The sequence below is a fragment of the Martes martes genome (assembly GCF_963455335.1).
Source record: "Martes martes genome assembly, chromosome: 9".
Taxonomy (NCBI): domain Eukaryota; kingdom Metazoa; phylum Chordata; class Mammalia; order Carnivora; family Mustelidae; genus Martes; species Martes martes.
Genome location: NC_137896.1, coordinates 99165120 through 99192138, shown reverse-complemented (window position 1 = coordinate 99192138; position 27019 = coordinate 99165120). Strand labels below are relative to the sequence as shown.

General features: G+C 48.6%; 1 protein-coding gene across 2 annotated transcripts; it reads right to left on the bottom strand.

Moving 5' to 3' along the window:
- ELMOD3 (ELMO domain containing 3) lies at window positions 1-26962 on the bottom strand. 2 transcript variants are annotated; one of them, XM_080812926.1, is made up of 13 exons: window positions 26748-26962; window positions 24177-24302; window positions 24017-24041; window positions 20485-20562; window positions 19953-20022; window positions 15336-15404; window positions 14257-14348; window positions 12245-12368; window positions 11858-11980; window positions 8463-8593; window positions 1829-1905; window positions 1451-1578; window positions 1-959 (listed from the first exon to the last, which is right to left on the bottom strand). In XM_080812926.1, the coding sequence occupies exons 2-13, from the start codon at window positions 24236-24238 to the stop codon at window positions 757-759; spliced, it is 1182 nt and encodes a 393-aa protein (XP_080669052.1). In that variant the 5' UTR covers window positions 24239-24302; window positions 26748-26962; the 3' UTR covers window positions 1-756. The 2 variants fall into 2 exon arrangements, with proteins under 2 accessions (XP_080669052.1, XP_080669053.1); XM_080812927.1 differs by lacking the exon at window positions 26748-26962 and having other exon boundaries at window positions 24017-24210.
- Window positions 26963-27019: the final 57 nt, after the last annotated feature.

Sequence of the window (27019 nt, the reverse complement as noted above, 5' to 3'; positions counted from 1 at the left end):
CCCTGACCTAGAATAATTCTTTTATTCAAAAACTGTTGGTGTGTGAATCTCCTCCTTCCTTCAACCAGGCCAGAAAACCACCCCTGATGGGAAGCGCACACCTCCACGGGGTAGGGGGCGTGCAGCAGGGGGGTGCCCAGCTGGCAGACAGCCGGGATGGGCAGGGTGGGCAGCAATGGAGACACCCACCAGAAAGCTGGTCCTGTGACATAAACTAAGGGATAGGGAGAGGGGAGGGTGGGATAAGTCCAGAACAGACACCCCCAGGGGCCTGGCTACCAGCCTGAGGGAGGATGGAGAGAAGGCCTCTTGCCCTGATTCATGCTGCCCTGTTGGCTGCTACTATGGCTACCTTCTCCCTTCAAATTCTAGCTGCAGGGTCCCTGTCCTGTGGACACCCACGGCCCGAGAACCCTGCTGCCCAGCGACTCAGAATTCTGGCCCCTCTGTGTGGGAATCTCTCTCAGCGGGATATGGGGAGCATCCACGCAGGGCCTTCCCACCTCACGATCCATCCACTTGTTCACCTGGAAACCAATTCTCAACTAACTCAGCTCCAGTTACGGCAAATTCTTGCTCTGGAGGCGGGTCTGTGGAGAGTGGGATGGGTCTAACTAACCTGAAAGTCTCACACAGGTGAGGGTCCTTGGCCTCCCCCAACCAGGCCCAGCCAGGGTACACCTGGCACAATACACCAGGCACCCTCCCAAGCCCCTCTGGCCCAGCCTTTAAGTGTCTCTGTCAGCGTTGGGCTGGTCAGATCAGCCACGTGCCTTCGGATGAATGTGGTGGCAGGTCACACACGCCTGTGAAGGTGAGATCCTTGGAGTGAGGGGCGTGTGGCCCATAGCACTTCGGTGCTCCCAGCAATGAGGCCTGTCCCTTTGACACTCCAGCCAGGTAGATTTCCAGGGTCTTGAGCAGCCGCCTGGGGCTCTTCTTGGCCAACACCTCCAAGTCTGGAACAGAGGATTGGAGACAAAAGGCTTGACGGGGTTCTGGACTGCACACCAGTCTGGGCCCAGCAGCTCTAGGCAGCGCCCTCACCCCAGACCCCGCAGGGAGAAGGGTGAAGGAGCGTTCTAAGATGGAGGGTCACCAGAGAGGGAGGATGATGGACCAGAAAAAGCCACAGCAGCCACACCTTCTACCTTGACCAGGACAGTCTCAATATGGAATGGTTAGTCCAGCTGTTAGGCCCAGCTTTTGATTCAGAAACCATGACTACCCTCGGTCTGAGGCCAGAAAGGGAGGACAGGTGGCAGAGAAAGGCAGGCTCCAGAGGGTGGGCTGATGGAGACTGAGAAGCTAGAGCTCGAGAAGGTGTGAGTGGAGGTGCTGGGGGGAAGGGAAGCACAGTCCAAACCAGTCTAGCCACCACCCTGGGGTCCCTGAACCTAGGGAGGGGGATGCTAGGGAGTTCAGGCCTCTCCAAGAAGAAAGAGCGCACCTTTGAGGACAAAGCCAGAGTCAGCGATGGTCTTCTGCTGCGTCCTCCAGACATGTGCGAGGCGGAGGAAGGTCGCGGCATAGAAGCTGTTCACCACGGGGATCACCTTCTGCTGCCGGTTACACTCCCTACGGCACAAGCGGGGTGGTGTGCTCAGCAGCCGACAGACAACGCCTGACAGCTGGGTGCCTCGGCCAGCCCCATTCCCCCAGTGAGCCATTCCCCCCACACAGCCTTCACCCCCAGGGCAGGGTTGGGAGACAGGCACGGGCTCCCCAGAGAGAGCGGGGAGAATGGCGTGGGATGGGAGGGAAGCAGGCTCTGCTGGATCTCTGTCGCCAGCCAGCCAGCAGCCAGGACTGAGCAGCGGGGACTCACCTGGAGAGGCACTCCTCCCTTAAGGCCTGGATTGCGATGCGGGTGATGTTCACGGACATCAGACAGAAGGGGAATTGCTGGAATGGGGTGGGCAAGGGTCAGCAGCTGCCCCGGCTCTTGCCTTCTGGAGCCGCCATCCACAGCCCAGCAAGGCCCACTGCAAGCAGGGGCAGCCATGGCCCGGAGTCAACAGCTGACATTGCTGATGCCACCCTTGATTTTTGCAATAATCATCCCATTTCCCAGATGAAGAGGCTGGGACTCAGTGACTTGAAGTGATCTCCCTGAGGGGCTGCAACCAGGATCCCAACTGAGGATAATTCACTCCCGGCAGGCATAACCCCCGTGCTAGCTCTCCAGCCTCTTCGCCATCCTGACCCATGGGCTCTCCTTGACCTTCATTCACCAGACCCACCGTGGTGCTGCCCAAGGACTGCACCACCCCCTGGGGTCAGGGTGAACACAGGAGCGGTGGGGCTCGGTTATCTAACCGTACAGGTTCCTACAATCTTTTCTCCCCTTTTCTAAGTGTCTTTTTATTTGACTGCTCATAAGCACTTCATTCAAAAGTAGACAGCACAGGTAGAAAGTCAGCCTGACTTGCTGGCACACCCTATCTGTCAGTAACAGAGCCCTGAGGTCAGCTGTGCAGGTCAGAGAGGGGGCAGCATGGGGTTCAGCAGGGCTGCTTCCCCTGGGGGGCCTCAGAATTCCCTGTGGGGTCCACTTTAATGCTTTATTTTTTGGAGGGGCACGCTCCTTTCTTTTTTATTTTTTTAAAGTAGGCTCTATGCCCTGTGTGGAGCCCAATGCAGGGCTTGAACTCGTGACCCTGAGATCAAGACCTGAGCTAGACTAAAGGGTCAGATGCTAAACCCACCAAGCCACTCAGGTGCCCCATCCTTCCCATTCTTTAATAACAAAAAACTAAGAAAATGAAAAGGGGCTTTTCCCAGGACATTTCCATATATTACATGTTAGTTTCCACCGCTGCACATACTCAAGGACACCCACTGAGAGGGCCCCACAGTTCAGTGCACTCATTAGTTTAGAACAAGAGCCAAAGTCTATCCCATCTGCTACCCCCGAGAAGAAAAAGCCATTATATTATGATGCAAAACTGTGCTGTCCACTATGATAGCAAGTAGCAACACAGAACTATTTAAGTTTATTATCTTTTTCAAAGATTTTATTATCTATTTGACAGAGAGAGAGAGAGTGAGAGAGGGAACACAAGCAGGGGAGTGGAAGAGAGAGAAGCAGGATTCCCGCTGAGCAGGGAGCCCAATGAGGGGCTCGATCCCAGGACCCTGGGATCATGCCCTGATTAAATTAAATTTAATTAATTTAATTTTTAAAATTAATTAAAACATTAAACAACATTGGGGTACCTGGGTGGTTCAGTGGGTGAAGTGTTTGCCTTTGCCTCAGGCTCAGGCTCAGGTGCCCTGTTGAGTGGGGAGTCTGCTTCTCCCTCTCCCTCTGCCCCCCTGCACCACCCTGCTTGTGTTCTCTCTTTCAAATAAATAAACAAAATCTCTTTAAAAAAGATAAATAAACTTAAACATTCAACTCCTTAGTTGAAAAAAACTCAAGTTTTCAGTCCTATTAGCCCTATTTCAAGTGCTCCATAGTCATGCGCGCTCAGACAGTGCTGATATATGACATTCCCTTCGTTGCAGAAAGTTCTGACAGCACTAAACTGTCGAGGGCCTTCTGGCTCCACAAAGAATTTTCTCAGGGTCTTCCGTGACATCTGGGTTCCAGATCTTGGCCTGGCCACCTACTAGGTTTGCGTTCTTAGGAAGTCCACCTGAACTCTGTGAGACTTAGCTTTCCCATGTCTTAAAACCGAAAAGGAAGTACCTTTGAGTGCCGTGCAGGAAGAGTTAACGTACCAGGCCCGAGACTGCTGTCCTTAGGAAGGCCTGCTTGCAGGGGTGGCCCCTGGCTGGCACCTGGGAACCTGGATTTGGGAAGGGTTCCCACCATTCCCTCAGGATGACTCATGCGCCTAAGCTGTTTGTGCAAACAATGCGGTTTATGAATATCTGCTTTTTCTCTGATTCCGGCATTTGGGTATGTGCCACACAGATGATGTCTCCACGAGTGCCCCCCATAAAAACCTTGGGGACTGAGTCTCTCCATAGTGAGCTCCCTGGCTGGCAACATTTCCCGTGCCACACAATTCAATGCTGGAGGAATTAACTATGTCCCTTGTGACTGTACCGGGAGAGGACTCTGGGAAGGAAGCCCACCCGACTTCCTATAGCTTTGTCCCATGCACTCCTTCCCTCTGCTGGTTTTGCTTTTGCTGGACTAGATGAGAGCTGTGCATACAACTACAGACCAAGTCCCGTGAGTCCTCCCAGCACATCCTCGACCCTGAGGGTGGTCCTGGGGACCCTGCCACGCGTGCCATGCTGGATGGAGTCAAGTCACTAACATCACACTCCCTGAGATAGGTTTTATTACCTACAGTTCAGTTTCTACCATCTAACCCAGGACCTACTCCCAGAGTTACTGTCAGAAGTAATCTAGATCACATATGCAAAACACTAAGCACAGTGCTGGTCCAAGGAGGTGCTAACAACAGTTCATGATCATCATCCTTGCCTCAACGTGAGCAGCTGGGGTCAGCGGCAACACATTAACGCCTTCACGAACCTGCCTATCTACCACATCCTTGTATAAGATTGCCCTCTCCGTTGCCTTTTCGCGGTCTAAAAATTAATAAGGGAACAAGAATATGGCAGCAACATAATTAACAGAGGATCTATACCTCGTGTTCACTCACTCTTGGGAACATTCTAACCAAGACCACTTATTAAAAAGCAGAGAAAAACTGGGATTCAAATCTAACTGTCTCCTTTTCTCCAGCAGTTCCGTTGGCCCTGGAAAGTGTTGCCTGCAGCTGAAATACCACCAGGAGGCTGAGTTTAGGGAACTGACTGAGGGACAGCAGGGGACACCAAACCTGGACCATTTTGAGTTTCCATTTAAGATTTCACTTCTCCTCATCCCTCACACTGGGGCTTAACCACCTTGGAATCCTGAAGCGAGGAAGACCAGGTCATCTTTTGTGGGGGCTGCTGAGATGGCCCCGCCCCTGGAGATTCAACCCAGTAGTTCTGGGGAGGGGCCTGGGACTCTCAAGTGGGTTGCTGGCTGACCACAGCTGCCCTAAGGAGCCTGCTGCTAGGCCTGCTGTCAGGAGGCAGGTCCCAGGCCCAGCTTTACCCTTTGCTAGCTTTACCTCTCTGACCCTCACATTCCTTTGCTGGAAAACAGTTTGCAAGGATCACTGACGCCCTACCTCTTCATTGGCCAGTCATGTTGGTGGAATGAAACAATGGGTGGAAACTGCACAGAAGGCTACGGGAGTGTGTGTGTGACTAAGCGCGATTATAAGCCGCTTCCTCGCCTGCCCTGAGCAAGCAGCCCGATGTGCCCTGTGTCTCTGTGTTGTAACCGCTCCGCTTCTCAGCGCGGCACAGGCTAAGCACACCCACCCTGCCGGGATTCCGTGGAAGCCTGTCCCCCTCCCGCCCAGCACTTGTATTTTTGGTCAGTTCCCTTCTAGCAGGATGAACCGCAGGTACCTTGAACTTGAGTTCTTCCCTTAGGAGAGAACAGGACTGGTTATGGGCAGGGCTGTGTCCCCAACTGCTCCTCTGATCTCACCATGCCTCCTGGAAAACGGTGTTTTCAAGATTCATAAGGGCTTGAGGTCAAGTTTTACTTTAAAACCTCGGAATTGCTTATAGTTCAAGGAATTATACAATAAATCTGGAAGGGACCTTGGAATTTTTTGGGCCAGACAAAGGCCCAGAGAGGTGAAGTGACTTGTCTCAAATCATAGCTCCATAATAATACCACAGATAGAATGAGCGTCTAGCTTCCCAACGTCTGCACCAGCCCTCTTGTTTTATTAGGTTAAGCTGCAGTTCCGTCTTATTGTCTGACAGGCATATTGTGGAGGAGTAAACATAAATCCCCAGTAAATCCCAGAGGCCAGCAAGTGAAGGGATGAGAAACACATTGGTCAAACTGGGGAGTCTGGGTCCCTGCCCGTCCCTGCTGATCAAGTTCCCAGCATTTCCCCTCTCATCCCGTTGCTCTCTCTGTCTGCGATGCTCCTCCCACAGATATCTGAATGGCCTGCTCCCTCCCCTCATTCAATTGAGGAATTCTGAGTTGGCAAAAACCCTCTATCCTGGCTTCCGTATTTCCACAGGAAGCTCTTATAAGAGAGCCTTCGTGAATCATAAGAAGGGAGACACTGAGGTCAGAGATGACCTATAGGAAATACTGATTAGTTGTGAGACCTTTGGCAAGTCATTTCCCTTCTCTGGGCCTCCATCTAAAATGAGGGGCTGGGGGCGCCTGGGTGGCTCAGTTGGGTAAGTGTCTGACTTCAGCTTTGGTCATGATCTCAGGGTTCTGGGATCGAGCCCCACACAGGGCTTTGTGCTCAATGGGGAGTCTGCTTCTCGCTCTCTCCCTCCTCTGTCCCTCCCCGCCATTCATGCTCATGCTCTCTCTCTCTCTCAAATAAATAAATAAATTCTCTGTCCAGAGAAACGATCCTCAAGGAGTGAAGGGGCAATCAAGACATTCTCAGAAGAAGGGAAACTAAGAGAATTTATCACTAGCAGACCTCCTTTAGAAAATGATTAAAGGAAGTTCTTCGAAATGAAAGGAAATGATAAAAGAAGAAATCTTGGAATATCAGAAAACAAAAACAGCAGTGGAAAGAGTAAGCATCGGGGGAAATACAGCAGACTTAGCTCCTCCTCTTGAGTTTTCTAAATTGTTTGACGGTTGAAACAAAAACTGTAACACTGACATGATTCTCATTGCATAAGAAAAAGATGTTGGCTATGCTTGCTTGCTTGCTTGCTTTCCTTCCTTCTTTCTTAAGTAAACTCTACCCCCAAGGTGGGTTTGAATTCATGACCCCAAGATCAAGAGTCACATGTTCTTCCAATTGAGCCAGCCAGGCACCCCACTTGGCTCTACTTTTTTTTTTTAAATTTTATTTATTAATTTGCCAGAGGGAGAGAGATCAAAAGTAGGCAGAGAGGCAGGCAGAGAGAGAGAGGGAAGCAGGCTCCCTGCTGAGCAGAGAGCCCGATGCGGGGCTCGATCCCAGGACCCTGAGATTACCACCCGAGGCAAAGGCAGAGGCTTAACCCACTGAGCCACCCAGGCACCACTTGGCTCTACTTTCTTAAGCCCGTGAGCTCAAGATTCTACATCCAGGGGGTGCCTGGGTGGCTCAGTGGGTTAAGCCTCTGCCTTCGGCTCAGGTCATGATCTTGGGGTCCTGGGATTAAGCCCCGCATCGGGCTCTCTGCTCAGTAGGGAGCCTGCTTCCTCCCCTCTCTCTCTGCCTAATAAATAAAATCTTTAAAAAAAATTCTACAACCAGAACCTGACCACTTCACACCAACTCCTCTGAAAATACCCATCATCTCTGACTTGATTATAAGAGCCCTCCCTATAGACTATTCTCAACCTAGCAGCTGATAGGATACATTTAAAAAGTTAGGCTGGATCATGTACTCCAGGCTGCGAAAACCCTCACTTTATTTGGAGTAAAATCAAAAGTCCTTACCACAGCCTACCAGACCCTCCACCATCTGTTCCCTGTTCGCCGTAGGACCTCCCTTCCGAATGCTCTCCTGGGCTCCTTCTGTTCCAGCTGGTTCCCTGCTACCCCTTCACGTGCCAGATATGATCCTTCCTCAGGAGCTTTGCTCTAGTGCTCCCTCTGCATGGAATGTTCTCCCCCAAACACCAACTGAGCCAACACCTTTACCTCCTTCAAGGTCTGGTTTAATTCCCACCCTCTTGTGAGAGTTAGCCTGAGCACCCTATAAAATACTCCCCACAGAGGCACCTGGGTGGCTTAGTCGGTTAAGCATCTGCCTTCGGCTCAGGTCATGATCCCAGGATCCTGGGATCGACTCCTGTGTGGCACTCCCGGTTCAGCAGGGAGCCTGCTCTGGCATAGGTGAATGGCAGGGAACGGGTCAGATTTGTTTTCTAAAATGGTGGGACTACCACCTTTTACTATCTGGGAAAACCATTAAACCCAACCCCAGAGAAGCCTTGGACAGACCGAAGGCTACAGAAGACACATCTGGTCTGTCAGTAAGACCATGTGTCCCTTGCCCCTCATAGGTAGATCTCCTCCTCTGGGGCACAAACAAGCTAACTCTCCTCCTTCAGGGTTAAGAGAACCTACTGCTGCTCAAGGGATGTTCTTAGGGATGACAGTGAGTTGACACATTAACATCACAGCTGTGCCTAGTGCTCTGGTACACATCTCATTTAGTCTTTCTAATTGTCCAGCTGAAGTGTCCCTGATTTCCATTCTACAGATGAAAAAAACCAAGGCTTTGAGGAGTTGAAGCACTTGCCTGAGATACACACTGAGTGGTGGAGCTCAGATTCTAGCACAGGTCAGGCCAGTGGGGGAAACCTGGTCCTGGCTTGCGTCAGTTGTCCTGAGAGCCCTGAGCAACTAGAGACAGCCCCCCTGTGAGGTCCTCCTGGTTGTTCAAGAGCATTCTGCACCAACAATGGCTCCACAGCCCTCTTCTCTGGCTGCCCAGCAAAGCCCCACCTGGATATGGTGACGAGACAGGCGGAAAATCTCCTGGGCCATCAGCAAGGTCTTGGAGTCCATCACCAGGTACAGCAGGTGTAGGAGGGCAAGGAAGCCTGCTCCTCTCAGGTCTGTGGCTGGATTTGCTCCTGTAACCAAGAGGAGAAACTGAAGGGCGACCCAATGCCAAATGAAGTCCCTCCTCCCTTGAGCTTCAAGGGCTTGGCTACCTTTGTTAGGCCAAGTGGGGAGCCTGGACTCCCACTCCTGCCTGACTGTAACGAGGTGCCCCTTAGCTTCACCAGGGTAGTGTCAGCAAACTGGGGAGCTGGGACTGAGCCACATACCTTTGTGTCGTCAGTGGAGTCCACAAAGGACTCCTGTAATGAGTCACGTAATGAGGCACTTGTGCCCCTCTTAGCCAGTGGAACCAGCAGAGCCCAAATGGGGTACCTAAATTTCTACCCCTGCCCCGCAGTAACGAGTGACATCCTCCTTCCCCCACTGGCTCAGTGTCAGAAGAAGCCTGCTAAAATAAAAGATTTACAGCAGATCCAGAGTGTCATTACATAGTACCCCAAATATCCAGGATACAATAAAAAAAAATCACTTGTTACATTAACAACTAGGAAAATCCTAATTTGAATGAGAAAAGATACTTAATAGATAGCAACACTGAGGTAACACAGCTGTTGGAATTACCTGACAAGGATTTTAAAGCAGCAGTTACAGGCAAAATAATGGTCCCTCCAAAGACATCCTTGCTCGAATCCCTAGAACCCAGGAGTATATTTTGTTGCATGGCAAGGGGAAACTAAGATCATAGGTAGAATTAAGGTTGCCTATCAGCAGATAAGGAGATTATCCTGGATTCTCCGGGTGGTCCCACTGTAATCAGAAGAGTCCTTAAAAGTGAGAGAAGGAGGCAGAAGCACAGAATCAGGGAAAGAGATGTGAGGAGAGAACCAGGCTCAGGGAGATGCTAAGTTCCTGGCTGTGGAGAAGGAGGAGTGGAGGCGGCCTCTAGAAGGTGGAAAAGGCTAGGAAACGGAGTCTTTCCTAGAGTCTCCAAAAAGGAATGCAGGCCTGCAGCCACAGTGATCTTACCCCAAGTGAGACCCGTTTCGGACTCCTGAGCTACAGAGCTGTAAGGTAATAAGTTTGTGTGGTGAGGGGCTGGCTGCCTCCACAGGAAGAGCGTGGGGCTCGTGATCTCGGAGTTGTGAGCTTGAGCCCCATGCTGGGTGTAGAGAGTACTTAAATAAATTAATTAATTTTAATAAGTTTATGTGGTTTCAAGCTACTGAATTTGTGGTAATTTGTTACAGCAATAATAGAAAACTACTACAGCAGTTATCACAAAAATGCCTTTAATAAATAATTACACAGTTTGAAAAAAATTTAAAAAGTAGAAAGTCTCAGTAAAGAATTATTAGGTATAAAGAACCAAACAAAAAAAAATTACAACTGAAAAATATAACTAAAATTAAAAACTCACTTGATGGGCTCAACAGCAGAACAGAGACAACAGAGGAAAGAATTGGTGAAATTGAAGATGGAACAATTGAAATTATCCAGTCTGATGAACATCAGAGAGAAACAAAGCAAAACAAAACAAAACAAAATGAGCAGAGCCTTGGAGATCTGTGAGTTATAGAACAACAGACCCAAAGGAATGAACAGCACAGAAGATCTAGCACCTGTGTCATCAGAGTCCCACAAGAGAAGAGAAAGTATGGGGCTGAGCAAAGTACTTGAAGTATTCATTCATGTGGAATTTAAGAAACAAAACAAATGAACAAAGGAAAAAAAAAAAAGAAGCAAACAAAAGAACAGATTCTTAACTACAGAGGACAGATGGTTACCAGAGGGGAGGTGGGTGAGGGGATGGGTGAAAAGGTAAAGGGCTGAGAGCACACTTATCTTGATGAGTACTAGGTGTTGTATGGAATTGTCGGATCACTGTATTATTCGCCTGAAACTAATATAACACTGTATGTGAACTACACTGAAATTAAGGAAAAAAGGCACTTGAAGTAATAATGGCTGAAAATGGACCATATTTGGCAAAAGACATAAACCTATAGGTTCAAGAAGCTGAGCAAACCCAGTAGGGTAAAAGCCCAAAGAAATCCACACTAAGACACAACATAAACTCCTGCAAACTCTAAAAGATCTTGAAAGCAGAGAGAAACAACTCCTTACCTCTCAGGGAGAAAGAATTCAAATGACAGTAGCTTTCTCATGGAGGCCAGAAGCAAGAAGCACAGTGTACAAGTGCTACAAGAAAAGAACTGTCAGCCTGGAATTCTTTGTCCAGAGAAACGATCCTCAAGGAGTGAAGGGGCAATCAAGACATTCTCAGAGGAAAGGAAACTAAGAGAATTTATCACCAGCAGACCTCCTTTAGAAAATGGTTAAAGGAAGTTCTTCAAAATGAAAGGAAATGATAAAAGAAGAAATCTTGGAATATCAAAAAACAAAAACAGAGCAGTGGAAAGAGTAAGCAGTGGGGGAAATACAGCAGACTTAGCTCCTCCTCTTGAGTTTTCTAAATTGTTTGACGGTTGAAACAAAAACTGTAACACTGACATGATTCTCATTGCATATGGAGGGAAATAATATAATTATATTATAGATGAGGGAAGACAGAGGGATTTAAACATGTGTCAACACCAACAGACTGATTAATTATGGGTACGTAAAATTTCCATTTTAAGTGAGGACATTTTCTGGGTCACCTAGGTGGCTCAGTGGGTTAAAGCCTCTGCCTTCGGCTCAGGTCATGATCCCAGGGTCCTGGGATCGAGCCCCACATCGTGCTCTCTGCTCAGCGGGAAGCCTGCTTCCTGCCAACCCTGCCTGCCTCTCTGCCTACTTGTGATCTCTGTCAAATAAATAAATGAAATCTTAAAAAAAAAAAAAAAAAAAGAAAGGCAAGCTGGAGCCTTATTAAAAAAAATAAATGAGGACATTTTCCTATTCCATATAAATGTAACTTGATATGATTTTGAAAAAAGAGTAGCATAATCCAAAAAACAGCTGAAATCAATTTGTTTCACTCAAAAAATAAAATAGTATAAAGCAAAAATTTCATCTGTGTTAAAAGGAAAGAGGAAAAAGAAAAAACCAGATTGCAAATCCAACACTTTGATGCTTTCCATCTCTCTTAGAGTAAATGTCTGACAATGGCCTGTTAGGCCACAAGGAACCTTTCCACTTCCGCCACACTCCTTACTATTTCTCAAGCGCGGTACACATGCTCACTTCAGGCCTTTGTATTCCTGCACCCTCTTCCCCCAGATACCCTGCCTCAGGGCGCTGGCATGACAGGAAGGGGAGTATCTGGGCTCTCACTCTAGTTCTGGATTCAGGGGTCAAGGAAAAGAAGATGAACCATTCCTGTCTCTTACCCTGAAAGCCCAGATCTTCCCAGTGGTCTCCGTGGAGGGCGCAGTCAAACTTGGAGCCAGTCAGCTTCTTGTAGATGGTCTGGAGGACTCGGCCATGCATTGGGTCTTGACTATCCAGGCCACCTGCCGAAAACACACCCCCAGTCTTTGTCGGACTGCCCGCCCCTCAGGAGAGGACTATTTCTCAGAGAATGGTTCAGATAAGATTGAGCTGGACTGTACCAAGAGACTGTATTCTCCCACGTTTTCACCCCACAGCTCCCGCTCTCCCTGCCAACATGGTGCATGCAAGACCTCAGGCTTAGCCTCAGCAACAGGTGTGCAAACAGTGCTCTCTGCTTGACCACATATGCAGCCCCCGCCTCGTGGCAGCACCCAAGCACTCACACTGAGCAATGGTCAGGACCAAGTCCCTTTCTTCTCGGAGGCCCTGGTGGAGCTTTGGAGGCCCGAAGAGGCAGTGCCGGATGGCGGCGAGCCCCGTCCTTCGAATAGTTGGCTGGATTCTTTTCTGGGGAGGAAGTTGCAGGCAATGAGCAAAGGGCTGGATTCACCTGCTCTAACTTACCATCAGGATCAGTACAGGGACTGTTCTTGTAGAAGGAATTAGCTCCCTCAACTAACTGGCTAGTCTCTGGGCCAGGGAAACGGGGTAGGAGCTGTGAAGCACAGGCTCCATCTCCAGAGACAGGCTCTGCTGGCTCCTAGGATTTTTATTAGTAGAAAAGAGATGTCCCTGGGCCACCTGGTGACTCCATTGGTTAAGCGTCTGCCTTTGGCTCAGGTCATGATCTTGGGATCCTGGAATGGAGCCCTGCGTCTGGCTCCCTACTCAGCGGGGAGCCTGCTTCTCCCTCTTTCTCTGCCCCTCACCTTGCTCCTGCTCTCTAATAAATAAATAAAATCTTAAAAAAAAAGAGAAATAAAAGAAAAGAAATGTCCCCAAGTATAGGCATTATTAGCCCATTGTCTGCATTTGTTCCTTTGGGTTTGTCTAGAGCTACTATTCCAGTGATGGCCAGAGACAGCTGGCATGGGGACCCCGCTTTCGTCTGACCAAGGCAGGCCAGACTTCCCAGCAGGGCTGCTTTACCTTCTGTAGGTCCATCTCTTTCTGCAAAGGGCATAAATTACACAGTCCTTCCAGGACGAGGGAGCCAGTGAGGAGGGGAGTTTAGTGGGGACTTTTGGAGCTGGATACCTGAGGGACTGCTGGAGCATTCTGTCCATCCCACAGGGGCACCTCCTAAACCAGGTCATGCTGACTTATTGCTCAAGGGCCACTGCCGCAGGCCTTAGAATATTCTGATTTTGGTAGCTTCTGACCCTCTGCATCCCATGAACCAACCTGATTCTTGACTTTTCAGCCTCTCTTGAAATTCTGAGGTTTTAGGTTGAAGATCTGAAATCAGAATCTTCTTCTTTTTTAAAACATTTTATTTATTTATTTGAGAGAAACAGAGATAGTGAGAGAGAGCATGAGTGGGAAGGAGAGGGAGAAGCAGACTCCCCGATGAGCAAGGAGCCCCATGTGGGGCTTGATCCCAGGATTCTGGGATCACGACCTGAGCCGAAGGCAGACACTTAACCAACTGAGCCACCCAGGTGCCCCTGAAATCACAATCTTTTTTTTTTTTTTAAAGATTTTATTTATTTATCCTACAGACAGAGATCACAATCAGGCAGAGGCAGGTAGAGAGAGAGGAAGGGAAGCAGACTCCCCGCCCAGCAGAGAGCCTGACCCCAGGACCCCAGGATCATGTCCCGAGCCGAAGGCAGAGGCTTTAACCCACTGAGCCACCCAGGTGCCCCCGAAATCACAATCTTCTAAAACTACTCTTAGTCATTCAAGATGCCCTAGAAAGCCCACCAGCTTTTATTTTCCTCAATGTTTCTTTTTCCAACCCCACATATTTTTAAAATTCCCAAATAACTTCTGGCTCCCTGATACGTTCAGGGAATGATAGATTTTCCTACAATAGCCATGAATTACTACAATAGCCTACAATAGCTACTACAATAGCCTACAATCCTACAATAGCCATGAATTACTCAGCTTTCTAGACAGCATGCCTTGCTTCCCTAAGGAACTATCTAACATTTGATTCAAGACCTCCCCATCCCTAAAAGGGAAGAACAGGGAGCAGGTACACGGACCCGTGTATGGCAGGGCCACAAGAGCTCTGGGGACACAGTCCCAAGAAGGCCACTGGGGTCCTGCATGAAGCTTGGGTCCTTGGCTACCCCTGATTCTGTGCTCCAAGATTTCTTAGGTGAGGTAGGGCCCTCAGCTGAAAGTTTCCATCTTGCTTGCCCAGTGTCCTAGGTTGGTGGGATAGAAACCTGGCTCCTGGGAAGAAGATGCTTTGCCTGAGACCCCAAACTCCCTACTTTCATACCTTGAAGGAAGAGAGGTCCACAGTCTGGAAATGCTGCAGAGCCTCACTGAAGGAGATCAGCTGCCCAGGCTGGTCTACACTGGCCTGGCTCCCTGTGGCAAAAGGGAAGACACTCTCAGATTTATAACGGTAGTCATTCTGTCTGCGCACATTCATTGGGGGCCTTCTGATCATCGCCTCTAAGCCAAACACTGGCTTTCAGGGGCAGACATCAGATATCTACAGCTAAAACTGATCTTCTTTTAAGGGGCTGACATTCTCTGCTGGGCCAGGTCCCTTCTTAGACCAGGCTGTTTGGGAGCTTGTTAGACTGACCTCTGCATTGAGTAGGGACAGATCTGCCCTGCGGGAGGTCCCAGTCCACTCATCTGTGAGGAGGCAAGTCACTGCCTAGAGTAGGTACCCATGGAGGAGCATGCCAAGGTCTGTTTCGGGAACTTTCCTCACTTCCACCTTGCCCTTTCTCACACCCTGTATATGAATGGCTCCCTCTCCAGCCTCTGGTACAGTCCACAGGGAATGAATGTATCCATTAGCAATGTCAGGGATGACTGACACAGTCCACTCTAACGACTTTCTAGGAGGCCAGATATAGCTCGAGCTAGATATGGGTCCGAGCTCTATCCTCCTGCAGCTCCATCCAAACCTGTCAGAACACGAAGTGAAACAATTTTTACCCAGCCCTCAAAGCCTTCCCATTCTGTTTGAAGGCTTTAGCCCCTATCTCCAGAGATCTCCTTATACAGTGAACAACCCGCTCACCTTTAGGCCAGGACCCTGGCTGCCTGCCTCCATCCTTCTGTCCAATCTCATCACCCTGCAGAAGCGACCCTGACCAAGGTACTCCCTGTCTTCTCTCAAGTCTGAGTAGATGGCAGCCCTTTTCCCGTGGCGTTCACTCCCATTTCCTCCAGAGGTAGAATGTCATCATCTTTGGATTAGAAAGATACTGTATCCTGAGTCAGGGAGCTAAAATGGGAACTCTCAGGAATTCTGTGTCCTAACCCCAGGGCCACAGAGGTGCTAGCCCCACGTGGATGGGGCCTTTATTAGCAGTGGAACGCCATTCCTGCGGTTACCTGGTTCTGTCTGGATGTTGTTCACAGCTTCCCATTCTTCTTGGGCTCTGAGCACCTCCGCACTTACAACTGCAGTCAAGAGAAAACGAGACCCTCTGAGACCTGGGGAAGTCTGGATCGCTGCCGCAGCCCCAGCCTTGTCCATCCTCCTTGGGTCCCAGCGCCCTCAGATACCCTCTCCACACGGGGGCCAGAGTGAGAGTTTGAAAAGGCAGATTTGATGTCAACCCCCTGCTCGAAAACCTCCAGAGGTTCTCCATGACTCTCCAGATAAAACCCAAACTGTTCAGCACAGCATCTAAATACTCCCACCATTTGGATATTTCTTCCACCCATAGCTGTGCGCTAGGGTATCCAGAACTCTCCAACTTCCTCAGCCCCTCCCACCTTCAGTGCCCTTGCTCAGACGGCTCTCCCCCTGCAGTCACCCCAGGCACCTGTACCCCTTAGTTCCAACCCCGTGCTGTTTGTTGTTCCTCCTCAACCCTCAGTGAACTCTGACATCACCCTCAGCCAGCCGCCTTGCCTGACTCCATCAGGTCTGCAGAGGGAGCCCTTGAGCCTCTGTGAGCCTCTGACACCAGGGCTTCTCAGTGTGGTGATGTCTCTCCCACCACACGGGGCGCTACACGAGGACAGCGTTTTCCAGAACCCAGGGCAGTGCCCCACAAAGGACAGGGGTTCAACAAATGTCTGCTGAATGAATGAAAGCACCGGGAATGGGGGGAAAAGCAGGAGAGAAAAAGCAGCAAGACAGGTTCTCTGCAGCCACCGCATAGCTCTTTCTCCAAACGGCAACTGTCACTCTAACCCAGACTGCTGGCAAGCATCCTGTTGTGGCTTTCCCCACTTGCTAGACAGGAAGTCAATACAACATGGAGAAAGCAGAGACCCTTCAGTCCAAGACCTCAAATCGTGACCCCTTCAGCCTCCAGCCCCAGTGTTAAGAGTGAGAGGGCAGCTTCTCTTGGCCATGCCATCTTGATGGAGAATTATCACAGGGCAATGAACTGTTTCCAAAGTATACTTGTAAATAAAATAAAATAAAATGCTACCAGAAACTCAAAACACTAACAGAAATGGAGGCAGAGAAAGCTGCTGGGAAGCCCTAGAGGGCTGCTGCTGAGAGCAACTCCAGAGCCAGACTGCTGGCAAGCACTTCCTGTCTGCGCTCCCCAGCTGCACTTCTGTGGGCAAGTACTTAACCCCCGGCCGTCACTCCTGGACCTGCTGGAGGATGGTACAACTCTTCAGCTTCCAGGGATGGGTGAGCGGGTATACGACCCAAAGGTCACTACTCAGGACGTGTTAGCTCGTGTCACTGACACTGGCCTGGGTTCAGGCCCAGCAGCGCGGGGTGGGGGGGGGGGGGAGTATTGGCAGCCGGTGACATGGGTCTGGACTTCTGAATTCAATCATGCAAGCCCCAGCCTGGGGTGGACTGAGACCCTGAGCCTTGGGGCTTCCAAGGTAGATAACTTCATCAGGATACAGACTATATGAAGAAAATAAAATTTCCTTCCAGCATACTGGACCCTGGATGATGAAAAGGAGGGAGAAAGCAGCTGAACAAAGAGAAGAGAGGGGCGGCAGCAGGGACTGCTGGTGAGGGCGCTGATGAGGGCTGCGTCACCCCTCACCCTCGCTGGCGCCTGGCTTCACAGACTCTTCACCCTGCAGGTCTTCGTTTCAAGCAACTTGGTCAAACTTTTTTTTTTTTTTTTTAAGATTTCATTTATTTGAGAGAGAGAGAGCATGAGCAGGGGGAGGGGCAGAGGGAGAGAGAGAGAGAGAGAGAAGCAGGCTCCCTGCTGAGCACAGTCCCCTTGCAGGACTTGATCCCAGGACCCTGAGATTATGACCTGAGCTGAAGTCAGATGTCTAACCGAATGAGCCACTCAAGTGTCCCTCTTTTCTTTATTAAAGATTTACTTGTTTATTAGAGAGAAAGAATGAGAACCCGAGCAGGGAGAAAAGCAGAGGGAGAGAGAGAGAGAGGACTTTCAGGCAGACACCCCGCTGAGTGCACAGCCCGAAGAGGGGCTCCATCTCATGACCCTGAGATCATGACCTGGGCCAAAATCAAGAGTTGGCCACTTAACTGACTGAGCCTGCCAGATGCCCTTCAACCTTTCACCTACAAACAACTTGGCAGAAGGTTGTGAGCTCAGAGCAGAAACCTCACCAGCACCTGGGAATCTGCTATAACTGTGTGTTAGTCGACAGAAAGTGCAAGTTCTCAACTAGGAGTTGCAATCTAGTGTCTAAAAACTGGAGACAAATGTCCAAGGCATAGCAAGAGCACCTTTTCCCTTTCCTCGTAGAACCAGGGAGACTCCTCTTTGAAGATCCTGACATAAATACTAATTTCCCCCAATAGAAAAAAGTGGAGGCAAAACACGAATCTTCAGGATAGCGAATGCAGCTCACATCAGCACAGTTCTTACCTTTCTTCCTTTTTCAACTGCCTCCTTGACTTGGGCTCTCTTCTACTTATCCATATGGGAAACAGTATCACTGAGTTAGCAAGCCTGTCCATCTATCTACCTACCTAACCACCTATTTATTTTATTTTTAAACATTTATTTATTTTGGGGGGAGAGGGAAAGACAGTCTTAAGTAGACCTCTGTACAGAGCACAGAGCCTAACATGGGCCAGATCTCATGACCCTGAGATCACAACCTGAGTGGAAACCAAGAGTCCAGTGCTCAACCAACTGTGCTACCCAGGAGCCCCATTTATTTATTTAATTTTAAAGATTTATTTATTTGAGAGAGAGAGGGAGACTTCAAGCGGGGGGTGGGGGGGGAGACACAGAAAGAGAAGCAGACTCCCCTTTGAGCCGGGAGCCTGGCACAGGGCTCGATCCCAGGACCCTGAGATCGTGACCTGAGCCAAAGGCAGATGATTAACTGACCAAGCCACCCAGGCACCCATTTTGAAGATTATATTTTTTTGAAGTAGTCTCCAACATGGTGCTTGAACTCACAATCCAAGATCAAGAGTTGTATGCTCCACCAATTGAGCTGGCCAGGTGCCTCATAAGCCTATCAATTTAAATGAGCTGAGAGCAATCTGGAGGAAAACTGCCAATTTTTTTTTTTAAGATCTTATTTATCTGTTTGACAGAAAGAAAACACAGCAGGGGGAGTGGCAGGGGGAGAGAGGGAGAAGCAGGCTCCTCTCCAAACAGGGAGCCTGACATGGGGCCTGATCCCAGGACTCTGGGATCATGACCCAAGCTGAAGGCAGACACTTAACGACTGAGCCACCCTGTTGCCCCAAAGACTGTTGTTTAATACAACTAAAAATATGTGGCACAGGGGTGCCTTGATGGCTCAGTCAGTTAAGCATCTGACTTCAGCTCAGGTCATAACCTCAGGGTTGTGAGATCGAGTTCTGCATGGGCTCAGTGAGTGCTTATCTTAGAGACTGCTAGAGACTCTCCTTCTCCCTGCGCCCGCTCGCCATGCTTGCTCATGCGCATGCTCTCTCTCTCTCAAATAAGTAAAAAATCTTTAAAAAATACCTGGTACATAAATGCTACTTGTACTGAAATATAAAAATATTTTGGCATTTAAGGCAAAATCTCTAATAAATGTTAGGTTTGTCATTACACAGCAAAGATAAAATTCTCTGAGAAGAGACTTCATATGGGGTGCCTGGGTGGCTCAGTCGTTAAGCGTCTGCCTTCAGCTCAGGTCATGATCCCAGGGTCCTGGGATCAGGTACCACATTGGGCTCTCTACTAGGTGGGAAGCCTGCTTCTTCCTCTCTCACTCCCTCTGCTTGTGTTCCCTCTCTCGCTGTGTCTCTCTCTGTCAAATAAATAAATAAATAATCTTAAAAAAAAAAGATTTAAGAAGAAACTTCATAGATCTCCAGATAACTTTTCTACATTAGAATATTCTTAACAAGCCCCATATTCATGGAGATAACATTTTCAGTTTGCAGAACTTCAAGATAATAATATAGCACTGAGCACTCACTACAGATTTATAGTCTGTGCACTATGCACTTCACCTTAGCTCGTGTAATCCTTATGCAATTCCCATTACTCAGCTTCTGACCAATTTGTTTTATAGATGAACTAAGTGCGGTAAAGGTTAGGAGATTAAGAAACTTGCTCAAGGTCCTATAGCTGGTGGGTGAGAAAGGCAGGACTTAAGCCAGAGATTAGGACTCTAGAATTGGTTATTTCTCACCTGGTAAGTGGGCCTTTCTGTGTCATAAATCAGCAAGTGAAATGAGTTTTAAATACAGTATATGAAAGAATCATGTAAAGCAGATAAAATAGGATACTATTTCAAAGTCTCTTCACATACACTCTCATTTCATTGTTGCAATATCTCGCTGGGGACAGAGAAGGCACTGATGTCTCCACGGCAGATATCTGATTTGCCCAAGGCACATAATAAGCTGCGTGCAGTGCCAAATCAGGGGTCAAATCTTTTGACTTCTAATCCAGTATTGATTCTAATTTTCCTTGAAGAATGATAAATCTGTCAAATTCTATAGGACACACAGTGATAGAAATTCCAATGATGAAAAGCAGACCATGGGGAGCTCTGACTTGGGTCCCACTCAGGCTCCAAGGGCCCCAAAGGGGACCTTACCACCTGGCTGCCATCCGTTGGCTTCTGCTGTCAGGGCCCGGAGGATGCCATGGTTCTTCAATTCTGAGATCTGCAGGGGCAGATGACCTTTGGTGTCAGAGTGAGTCCATACCCTCCCACGCACACAAATGTGCCCAACCCGTGGTACAGAATGTTCTTGGAAGTGGAGGTCAGAAGGATGGCTTGATTAAAGCCAATCTTAAAGAGAGGCACATGGAAAACTCCAACTCTGATGTACAAGTTGGGTGACCTGGAGACAAGCATATGCTCTCCTTAAAAAATAAACAAAAATTCACACAACTCAATCGAGACTGTGAGGTGCCTTTGATATTCCCACTGCACTTTACATTCTGCTTCCCTGGAGCAATTATCTTACTAGCTAGAGGTTGTTTTGCATGTTTGTGGCCCACAACTCCGCCCCCAAGTGTGATTGGGGTCTCAGCCGTCCTGAGTCCCTGGTGTCTGGCCCCACAGAGTGGCATGCAACAAAAGCTGGTATGGGCGGGAGGTCCAGGGTGTGGGTGACACATACAGGAATTCCTCTGAGAGCCCGAAGAACACCAGTCTCCTTGTCATATGGTGAAGGATACGCAGCACACACACTTTCAACCTGTAAGACAAAGCAGGGTCAGCTTCTTGGGAACACATCAGTCCTCTGAAGCTGACAGCTTAAATGTCACACCTTTTCCCAATACCACCCACACAAAGACAGATCAACTCCTGAGAACTCAACTGTAAGGAATCCTGGAAGGGAAAACTTCTGCTTAATCTCATCTTAAGAAAAACTACAAAAAGCTTAATGTTATAGCAGATTTCTTGGCTCTTTGAAAGGTTTCATGTGAAAGGTCTCAGGATCCCGAGTTTAGTGAAGCAGTTTCCTTACTTTTGGCCTTTTTGTTCAACTAAACCTTTGCCCAGTAGAGTTTAAAAAAACTGCTTGGCCAACTTTAAAAAAACAAAACAAAACAAAACCACTTGACCAACTTCTGCAACTCAGATTATCAAATACAGAACTAATTTTCCTAATATGTTGAAAAAAAAATCCTATAAATCAATTAGGAAAAGAAACCCAACCCAGTAGAAAAATGGGCATGGATATGGACAGCTGACAGAAGAGGAAACTCGCACTGCTCTGAAACAAACACAAAATGCTCAACCTTACGTCCTTACTCGTAATAAGAGACATGTCATATAAAACTGGTCTGAGATAATATTTGTCACTTATCATATGAGCAAATTTCAAAAAGTGTGAAAACACACTGTGTTGGCTAGAAAGCCAAGTGTTGTAACACCCCAAGGGTAGATTGTTCCCACCTCTACAGCTTGACAATACTTGACAAAAATCGTACACGCTTTGTCCATTTTGGGCCCATGATTGCATTTTAGGAATTTATCCAACAGATATACTCGTCTTTGTGCAAAAGGACACGCTTACTGCGTCATTCGTGGTAACACTGTTTGTCATAGCAAAAAGCTAGAAAAACCAGAATGCCCACTAATGGACTAATTCCACAAATAAAAGCATATCAACTCAATGAGCTCCAATCTAGCTGTAAAGAAGAATAAGAAAGTGTTTTATGGACAACATGGAACAATCCACATGATATATTAAGTGGAACAAGCAAAGGGCAGAGTATATACACTATGTTACCATTTATATTTTTAGAAAACACACAACTATAGTTGCTTGTCTCTGCCAAGACTATTTCCAGACCCAAGGAAGCAATGATTTTGCCTCCAGAAGAAAACTGGGTGGCTGGGGGACAAGAGGAGAGGCAGTTTTTCACTATAGTACATGCTCCCTACTTTTTGGATTCTGAACATTGTGAATGTATTATTTTCTCTAAAATAAATAAGAGGAGGGGTGCCTGGGTGGCTCAGTGGGTTAAGTGTCTGCCTTCGGCTCAGTTCATGATTCCAGGGTCCTGCTACAGTGTCCTCCATCAAGCTCCCTGCTTAGTGGGGAGCCTGCTTCTCCCTATGCTGCTCCCCCTGCTTGTGCTCTCACTTTCTCTCTCTCTCTCTCTCTCTGACACATAAATAAATAAAACTTAAAAAAGAAAAGAAAAGAAAAAACTTAAAATAACTTAACAAAAAAAAATCAGTGCTATGTCAAGGCCCCAGAATCCCAAGGCCCCTGTTACTCTAATCTGTCTTATACATTTTTGCCAAATACTACTCCTTACACAGAGCTGTGATTTCTTTGCGACCAGGACACAAGAATGGATGCCTGAACATTGCACAGCTGAGCAGACTCCTCCATCAATGGCCTCCTGACGTCTCCTCACAACTATTTCCCACCTCAGTCCAATGAACACACTTGCTGCAGCTCCTCTCACCTCCATCCCTTGGGTCATGTGGTTTTTTCCTCCAGAAGACATCCCTACTGCCACCTTTTCTGTGTCCTCCCGTCCCTTCAAGATCGGTTCCACCTCCTCAAGGTGGCTTGCCTCCCTTGCCCCCGACCCTGGGGTTACAAGGGTCTCCCCTTCTCTCAGTCCTACAGCCAGCCCTTCTACAGGGAGCACACGTCCCTCTACAAGAGGCCTAAGTGACGAGAAAACAGCTATTCGGATTTGCTTCCTACGTGTTTGGAATATGACAACCCTGCTCACCTCCAGAACCCGGATATTTAGATAAGTGCTCGAGTTTAGGATTCCTGCTATGAGTTCCTGCCTTGCTTTTCCTCGGGCACCTTTTAAAATAACCACTTAGAGTTGAGCCTTAGAAAAGCCAGTGACCTCCCCCTTGTAAGTAATAGGGGTGCTTGCTCCCCTACCCTACTCCCTATATCTCATGCTTGCTCATGATCTGGGACTGAGGACTGTCCCTACCTTGGCTCACTGCCCCCTCCACACACTCACCCCTGCCACATTTCTGTGATCTGTACATAATAAGTCCTGTGACTCCACTTCTTTTTTGTGAGTGTGCTGAAACTGCACCGTCAATCAAAACAGCCCTAGAGCTCTCATTTCCTCCAACGCAGCCTATCTTTAAATCAGGCCCTGCGGCTTTGGGTGGAGGAACCTTCTTTTACACTTCTTTTCTATTTCTGACGCCCATTAGTACAGTACTAGGCACAAATGTTTCTCACAAATTCTGATGACTCACTATCCTGAACAACTCCTTGCAGAGGCCTGTGTGCTCAGGGTTCATTCCATCCTTCCTTTCCCTCTCCAATTCAGTCCCCTCCAGTGGCCAAAGACTTCTCTCTGGGAGAACAGTTCACTTTAGTACATGGAAGAAAACCTCCCTAGACTCCCAAAGCAAAGGCTTTGTCCCACAAGCTCCATTAAGACCACTTCTGGACCAGGTAGGGAGAAAGGTAAGGAAGGGAGGGTTAGCTGCCAGGCTCACACAAAGACATATCACATGGGACCCAGAGTCCGCGGATACTCAAGCCAAAGCATGTGTTTGACAAGGGTCAATAAGGTAAACAGTCCAAATTGATAAATTACAAATAGCTTGGGGGATTCCCTGTTGACATTCTCCTCTCATCCAAACAAATCCAAAACAAAATGCCGTGACCCACTTAGAAGATAAGCTATAAGCAAAGCACCTGGCATCAATCAGAAGAGCATGTGACTCTTGATCTCCGGGTTGTGAGTCTGAGCCCCACACTGCATACAGAGATTACTTAAATGAATAAACTTTAAAAAAAAGGGAGGGGGGAGCCTGTGTGGCTCCATCTGTTAAGCGGCTGCCTCTGGCTTGGGTCATGACTTCATGGTCCTGGGATCAAGCCCCGGGTCAGGCTCCCTGCTCAATGGGGAGTCTGCTTCTCCCTCCCCATCTGCCCCTCCCTGCTCCTGTGCATGCACACTCTTTCTCTCTCACAAATAAATAAATAAACTCTTTTAAAAAGAAAAGAAGCTACTAGCAAAAGCAGTTGACTCAGAGGTGAATGAATAGAAGCTCCTCCTAATAGAACAAAGAGCATTATAATGAGGGTTTTCCCAAAACATTTCTAAAGTTCTACATTCTCTTGATATATTGTGTGATATTACTAATAACAATATATCCCAAATGAACACCTTTTTTCTCTAATAGAAGTGCTTGCTTACCTGTCCATCTCTTAATTCTTTCTCACTGTGGAAAGAGCAAGAGTTTTCATTCATGACTCAAAGTCATTTGTTCAAGTGAGCTTTGTCCTTGGTTCAAAAAGAAGCTTAATAAGGTCTGAGATTGGAAGTATGGGGGGAGCCAGAGATCCAACCGCTCTACCTTTGCCTTCCTTCTTGGCAATCATTCAGACTAAGAGCAAGTAAACAGTCCCCATGTGCCATCACCAAGGCTAGGAGGTTTCCGTGAGTACTTAAAGAAGTCTCTGGGGTCTCTGAAGTCTCAGCTCTGAAGAAAAAAAAAATTGCAAAATAAAACTAGTTTCATCATTCAGTTAAGCCGCTGTTAAGGGAACCTGACTTTAAAAATCTTCAAGCAGGGGCAGCTGGTGGCCCAGGAGGTTGAGCATCCCACTCTTGATTTCAGCTCAGGTCATGATCTCAGGTTCGTTAGATCATGTCCCCAGTAGAGTAGGGCTCTGTGTTTTGTGGGGAGTCTGCTTCTCTCCCTCCCTCTGCCCCTCCTCCTGCTTGCATGCTCTGTCAAAATAAATACATGAATCTTAAAAATAAATAAAAATCTTTAAGCAGCTGTGGATTTTTTCTGAATAAATCAGCTGCTTTAGTCAAATGCCTAACTCTTGGGGTGCGTGGGTGGCTCAGTCAGCTAAGCATCTGCCTTTGGCTGAGGTCATGATCCCAGGGTCCTGGGATCAAGCCCTGCATCAGGGTACCTGCTCAGCAGGAAGCCTGCTTCTCCCTCTGCCTGTCTCTCCCCCTGCTTGTGCGCACTCTCTCTGTGTCGAATAAATAAATAGAATCTTTAAAAAAAATGCCTCTTACTTTCCATGCCACTGGATGGAAAGGGGATGCTATAGAGTCTGAGGGCTGGATTCTCAGTGTCCAGAAGGCAGCAGCACCACTGTTAAGTGGTGAGGTCTGGTTCTGAAAATGAAGTCACTGGGATCTAGGGACAGCTTATCAAAGGGATGAAGCTAATGTGTGGCATCCTGTAAGTGGTCTTAGCTGAAGTGCTCAGGCTTTGCTTAGGTCTCAGACACAGGTTGGGTCTGGGAGCTTAGAATACTAGGCCTGATACCTATGGTGATAGAAAATCAAAATGCAACACATTGCCTAACCTTCCTCGGTGAACACCAGTATTGCCCATGTTGCAGCCGTTTAGCCAGCTTGGCCAACTCTAAGATAATCATCCCACAAGCTCACCTTGGGAAGAGGGCTAGACAGGCCCATAATTTATCACGCAGGAATTGTGCAACCTGGATGCCTGTTATGACAACAATCTGGATCGTAAGTCTGCAGATAGCCCATAAACAACTGACGATTACATTTCAGACTTGGAGAACTTAGGAAGGAGGGTGGCCTCTCTTTGAGGTCAGCTCCTGACCTTGGGAACATGACCTGGATTCCCTATGGATTGGCTGCCAGTAACAAACTGGAATCTGTCAGGCGCTAGAATGCACTGATTCCTAGCACCCAGAATGCGAATACTTCCTGGCTATTGGGCTGGACATTTGGGTCACTGTGATTTAGTGGGAAGGACAGTGCTCCCTGGTCATGGTACCTCAGGAACTAGCTCTCTCTCACTGTGTCCTCTGGGCCCTCAGCATCTTTCCTTTCCCTTATCCCTTTCCTTTCCCTCCTCCTAGACCTCCATGACACCATATAATAAAACACTCACACAGCCAACCTTGGGAAGGTGACAGGCAGGGATGGTACTAGTGATTTCAGGGAGCCTCTTCTGTTTCTGCGTATGACATGAATCAGGCAGCACAGAAGCATGAGCAGCTGTACACACGTGCTAGTGCCTCAGTTCTGGCTGGAGCTCTGAGGACTTCAACAGGGACAGTTACTATCTGTACCAGAGAAGAAAAGGGCAAAAAAGCCATCAAAAAGCCAGTAATGGAAATTATGAAGTCACTCCCACCGACAGTAGGCAAATTCTTTATAGCTGGGCCCAAAGAAATGGTCTCCCATAAGTATGGGTCCTTTTCTTTCCGTCTTTTTTTTTTTTTTAAGATTTTATTTATTTATTTATTTGACAGAGGGAGACACAGCAAGAGAGGGAACACAAGCAGGGGGAGTGGGAGAAGGAAGAGCAGGCTTCCCGCAGGGCAGGGAGCCTGATGTGGGGCTCCATCCAGAACCCTGGAATCATGACCTGAGCTGAAGGCAGACGCTTAAGGACTGAGCCGCCCAGGCGCCCCAGGTCCTTTTCAAACTAAGTATGGTACTTAGTTTGGTACACCCACTTTAGGCAAGGAGCTACATTAAGAGGAAACTTCTTGTTGGAGCTTCAACTCTCTGAACAGGTAATTAATCGGGACACTGGATCTATAACTTCAAATACAAATGCCCAATAGGTCTGACAGTCCTTCTCTGATCCTTTCATCAGGCTTCTACCTGGGCGGCTCCCCGGCCCCTCACTCCCCACCCCCGCCACCCCCACGGAAGGCAGGTACCATGGGGACCCAGGTAGAGGCTTGGGGGCGCCACCAGGCCCCAGCCGCAGGCAACGCCATCCCAGGCGGACGCCGCGGCCCCCAACAAAACGACTGGCCACCTGGGGGACACAGGGCCGGGTGCCCGCCGGCTGTGACGCGCGGATCTCGGCGGGAATCTCACTCTACCAAGGTACCCCGCCAGACTAGGGCTGTGTGGATTCCGGACGGAAACCTCCTCACCAGCTGGTGCGGAAAACAGGTAAGCAACTTGCCTCGGGTCATTGGGCGAGCCCACGGCACAGGGCAGACCAGAACCCAGGTCTCCTGAGTCCCGGGCGGGATTCTCTCTCAGGCTTGCAGGTCCCAGCCTCGTCTCGGCCCGGGGCGACCATCTCCACCCCACACCCGCTCTGTAGAGCCAGGGCTTCGCCCACCGCGGCCCAGAACTCCGGAGCCGCCGCGTCTGGGTCAAGCCGCCGACCCGCCTCCCCGCGCGTGCGCATCGCGTCGCCGCGCCTCCTCTCTACGCTTGGCACGGCAAGCG

Bases quoted from the DNA above. Each gene is read 5' to 3' on its own strand.
- ELMOD3 (XM_080812926.1), bottom strand. From the start codon at position 24,238: ATGGCACATGGGGACTGTTTACTTGCTCTTAGTCTGAATGATTGCCAA. The intron at 11,981-12,244 runs GTGAGTGCTTGG...TGTTTTCGGCAG, and splicing joins GGTCCTGACCATTGCTCAGT to GTGGCCTGGATAGTCAAGAC. The intron at 1,579-1,828 runs GTGAGTCCCCGC...CTTGTGCCGTAG, and splicing joins AGGGAGGAGTGCCTCTCCAG to GGAGTGTAACCGGCAGCAGA.